This window comes from Geosmithia morbida, assembly GCF_012550715.1.
Source record: "Geosmithia morbida isolate 1262 chromosome Unknown scaffold_3, whole genome shotgun sequence".
NCBI lineage: Eukaryota > Fungi > Ascomycota > Sordariomycetes > Hypocreales > Bionectriaceae > Geosmithia > Geosmithia morbida.
Genome location: NW_023336190.1, coordinates 1,069,838 through 1,074,909, shown reverse-complemented (window position 1 = coordinate 1,074,909; position 5,072 = coordinate 1,069,838). Strand labels below are relative to the sequence as shown.

The following is a 5,072-nucleotide window of genomic DNA, read 5'->3' as shown; positions in this document are numbered from 1 at the left end:
AGCCCCACGCAGGCTACGGACGGAGTAGACACGACGCAGCTAGCTTGCTAGCTAGGCACGCAGGGTACAACCACACAAGGTGCCTGAGCGAGATCTTAGGGGCGTGTCCAGGGCTCCAGCTGGTCCTCTAGGGCATCACGTCCAAGACACCAACCCCGTCGGCTTAGCCGGAGAGACGCGCATTGTGTGGAACGACGCCGCCTTGGTCGTCGGGAGAGCCTAACTCCACTTCATTCTCCAAACCCTCAGCTCTGGATTTACAGCCCGCCCTTGCTCATCCCATACTAGTGCTCTAAGAAGAAACTATGGCTCCAGTGTCGTCCCGACTCAGTGTCCTCTCAGGTTCGTCCACCACATCCCGCTTCTTTGGTTCTCCCCCCCTACCCACACACGCTTTTTTTTTTTTGCTTGTTCTCTTGTTTCGCTCTCTCGCTTTGCTCTCTTCCCCCCCTCCCAAATCAAACACCGTCCACACCCATCCTTCCTCGCCAACGTTGTCTGGCCATTCTTCCCGTGTCCCTCCCTTTACCATTGGCTTTGCGACAGAGCCGCCTATGTTGGTACTGGGCGCGAGAAAATCCCATACTTGCTCTCATGGTGTTCGAACGGGTTTGATGCGCCACCCCGAAACTCGCCTGTTCCCCCGTCACTACCACTACCACCAACCTCTCCCGCACCCCCCTCGCATCTCTTCCTTTGCCGTTTGTTCCATACCCTCGCACACGCAGCCACGCCTCTACCGGCTTTGATACCGGTTCTCCGAGAGAGAAGGAGAGAGAGAGAGAGAGAGATTCGGTGCTCGGATATCAAAGCCATACAGCCGGGTCAAGAAGCTGCTGGGAAAAAAGGGGAAAAAATGGAGGACAGCGAGCTAATGCGCATATGTTCAGTTGGCGGAAACTCCGTCTCTGCTTTTCTGTCATGGAGGCTCCAGGCTACCAACGCCTGCGATGTGACCTTGGTCTGGAAGTCAGGCTTTGAGCACGTCTCGCAGTACGGTATATCGTTCAAGTAAGTCATCAGTCATATGCACTCTCCCGACTCTTTCCCCCTGCGGTTCATTGGTCTAATAACCATCTCCTCTACTAGATCTCAGAGCTTTGGCAACGAGCGGTTCAAGCCTCGGCGAGGTATGTTCGCATTCAATTCTCGGCTTCTCCCGTCCGCGATCGTGTCCAGACCCTGTAATCGGTATTCGACGCTGACCGAACTAACTGTTTAGTCGTACGGAATCCTGAAGACGCCTCGGCGTCCGGAGACCCGTCATTTGACTATGTCGTCCTCTGCGTCAAGGCACTGCCCGATGTCTACGATCTCGCCTCAGTTATCGATTCGGTCGTTACTCCTCAGCACACTTGCATCCTCGTCAACACGACCAACACACTTGGCGTGGAGGCTGCCATCGAGGAGCGATTCCCCACAAACGTCGTTCTGTCGCTCGTATGCGGAGCCGACCTATCACAGCTAGGCCAGAGTGAATTCGAGCACAAGGGCACAACCAACATGTGGATTGGCCCGGCGAATAGGAACAGCAAGATTCCCCGCGAGATCCAGGACAACATGGCCGACGCTCTGGCTATGACCCTCAACACCGGTCAAGTTGAGTGCAAGGTGTCCCGGAACATCCTCCAAGAGCAGTTCGAGCGTGTCATTGGGTGAGTGACAGAATCAAGAAGACGACAGCTAGCTTCCGTTCTGGACAAGCTCACGACAAGACTGACCTCGTGTACATGTATGGCGGTATATGATGCTGACAAACCTACCGCAGACCCATAGCTTTCCACCCAGTGAGCATCATCTTTGAGACGCCAAACCACACTGCCCTGCTGGAAAAGGTCGGCGTCAAGGACATGGTGAATGGCGTCCTGGACGAGTTGGTGCAGCTGGCCGAGGCCAATGACTGCAAGTTCCCACCCGATTTCAAGCAGACCGTCATCGCCGACATGACCAAGCCCAACACCCCGGACAGCATCATGTGGCAGGACTTCATGGCGAAGCGGCCAATGGAGGTCGAGACGTACCTGGGCTCGCCCCTCAAGCTGGCGCGTGACCGGTCGGTTCCCGTCCCACGCATCGAAACGCTCTACGCCATCCTGCATAATCTTAACGTTGTCAACCGCACCCGACCCCGTGCGGCCGATGTCCCGGGCTTTCGTCCTCCCAGTTCACCCACTATGACCTCTCCTCCGCCACGAATGCCGTCGCAGGCTGGCCACAGGCCCATGGTGAGCGGTATCCCTCCCGGCGGGGGCATGCCTCCCAGGCAGCCGCGTCCCCGAAACTCGTCCAACTTCAACCAGCCTCCGGGCATGCGCCGCGGCCCCCCGCCCCCGACTAATGGAGGCCCCCCCAACGGCTATGGGCGCCCTCCCTCTCACATGAACGGAGGCTCGCGGGCTCCGTCGCGTCGTGGCTCTATGGACGGCAACGACCTAGAGGAGTTCTCGCATCTCGTCATGTACGACGACATTCCCGAGGGAGCCGAGTCGGTCAAGGGTGGCGATTCCCTTCGCGAGCGTGAGATGCAGCTTCGCCAGAGAGAGCTCGCTCTCAGGGACCAGGAGATGAGGCAGAGGCGGGGCCCGCCGCCAACTCAGAGGCGCGGCCCTCACCCCATGCGCAACAGCCAGCAAGTGTTTGACGACGACGACGACGACGACGACTACGACCCCATGCCCGCCAATGTTCCCACCATCGACCCCGACAACTTTGACATGATGAGCATGACGCAGAGGAAGAACAGGAAGGCCCCGCCCCCCACGGCTTCGCAGATACGTCAGAACCCCGAGGCCAACCCGCCCGCCTCGCGAGGCTCCCGGTTCCGCCCCCACTTTGGCCGCAGCCGTGTCAGCCAAGGCCCCAGTGCTGGTATCCCCGCCCCGGGAGAACCGTTCCTCGATGACGCTCTGATCGGCGCGACTTCGAACCGCTACGGCGCCGTGGACAGGGGCGCCATGGGTGCTGCTGGTTCCAGAACCAATTCGCTGACGGCTTCCCGCCTCGATGACATGCAGTTTGGGCCTGCCTCTGGCGGCATGCCGGGCATGAACGGTGCCTACCCACGCCGTACCAGCCAATCGCCCGGCACTCCTTACAGCCCGTCCCTCCGCGGAGGCGGTGGCCGGCCATCCCCGCCAAACGGCGTCAACGGGCGTCCGTCACCTCCCGATGGCATGCGTCAACCGATTCCCCGCTTCCCTCCCGGCCAAGAAAACGCGATTGCTCCGCAGCAAGTAGAGCAGCAAGTAGGGGTGAGCAACCTTCAACCACCCAAGTCACGGAATGTTGGTAGTCTGACGGGCAGTGCGAGCGCCAGCGCGGGTAGCGGTGAAGCCGAATCGGAACCCTCTGCACACAGCAGCCAGAGCAGCTTACAGCAGCACGTTCCTGTCGGTGTGCGATGAGTCTGGGACCCTCTTTGATCTGCTGCTGTTACCAGTATCCCGCTCTTCGTCAGAGCAAGGCACACGCACGCCCGTACTCTCTTTGTCTCCTTCGCCTGTTTGTCTACTCTCCTTCCTCGTCACCAAAACCTCTTCGTGTCGATGGTGTCAAGAGAGCAAAGAGGCGACGCGCATGATAGAAAGGAATGCTTTTTTTTTTTGGACTACTACTACTACTACTACTACTACTGCTATACTGCTACTACCACCACTATTACTATTCCGTCGTCAAGGTCAGGGGAGGGGGGGTCAAGGCTCGTTCTTGCCAGACAATAGAGAGAACAGACAAGATGCCCGAGAAAGAGGGCAAGGGTAACCTCTCACAAGAGAACAGATAGGCGGTCTGGTGGGAATATGTTGACAAGAAATACAGGCTGCACGAAGATATAACCTTGGCCTTGACGATACTCTTTTTTCTTCCTCTGCTCTTCTTTTCCTTTATTCTTTCTGATAATAAGCATTGGGCCATGGGGAATACAAAGTTGATACTTCTATATGGTTTTCTCTTGGGGCACATGGTCGGTGAGGCCAGGTTCTCTTTTTCTCTTCTTCGGATAAAGCAGTCGGGAAGCAGTACACCGACTGTCTTGGTAATGGATACAGGAACATGACAGTTACTTCTCCTCTGTCATGTCATACCACACGCACACACACACTCCTTGTTTTATATACTTTCCTATATTCCTCTTGTTGTTGTTATACTCGTCTTACTTTGGTTGGTGTAATGGTATTAGTCAACGAATATGAATAGACTGCGTGTTTTTTTTTCCCCTGTCCTTCTGTTATTACTTTCATCATTATTGATATCTTATGAACAACCGTTTCTTGTTCGGGGTTTACATTCTCGTTTCAGTGATTCCGTATTTTTCTTTATATCTTTTCATTGTTCTCTTCTCATCTGGGCACGCACACAGACGCAGACTCAACACTCTCTCTCTTTCTTTATCTCTCTCTCCTAGGAGAACGGTGAATGTCGAAGTTGGTGAAGGAAGCACGGTAAAAAGGAGGCAGACCGACGGGAAAGCAATAATGGTACGGGTATATATATATATCCTGAACTTTTGTGTGTTGCCGGTGTTTTTGAAACAATGGATGATGCCGGCAGCATCTACGGATATGAATCATACATTGTGATGAAGTAACATGTATACATAGTAGCCGAGCGGTGCCGCACTTACCCAGTACTATCCTATTTATTAGTCCATCGTGGCACACAACAACACCCCCACTGCCCCACGCGACATCCGAAAACAAAAACCATTGACCGTCATCAGCGCTCTGAGCGCATCATTACGATACGGAGCAGAACACGGCGAATATCTCCTCCGAGAAGGAACACACACACAAGCACACACACACAAGCACACACACAAGCATACACACACACAAGCACACATAGGGACAAGGACAAGGACAAGGATAACAACAGGACAAAATCATGGCCTCCCGTAATTACGGCGGATTGAACAGACAGAGCATGGCTCCCCAAGCGGGAGGTCCCAACAAGGCACGACAGTTGGTACATACTATTCTCCATTCTCCATATTCTTGAGGATATGAATATACAGCCTCCCCCCCTCCCCCCCTTCCCCTTCCCCCGGAGATGATGCTGACGATGCCCCCCCCCCC

At 55.2% G+C, this 5,072-nt stretch overlaps 1 protein-coding gene across 1 annotated transcript; it reads left to right on the top strand.

Annotated features, from left to right (window-relative positions):
- Positions 1-856: 856 nt before the first annotated feature.
- Positions 857-3,404, top strand: GMORB2_5264 (Ketopantoate reductase; the record flags this gene model as incomplete). Its single annotated transcript, XM_035467238.1, has 4 exons — positions 857-1,011; positions 1,090-1,130; positions 1,223-1,655; positions 1,769-3,404. The coding sequence occupies 4 exons, from the start codon at positions 857-859 to the stop codon at positions 3,402-3,404; spliced, it is 2,265 nt and encodes a 754-aa protein (XP_035323250.1).
- Positions 3,405-5,072: the final 1,668 nt, after the last annotated feature.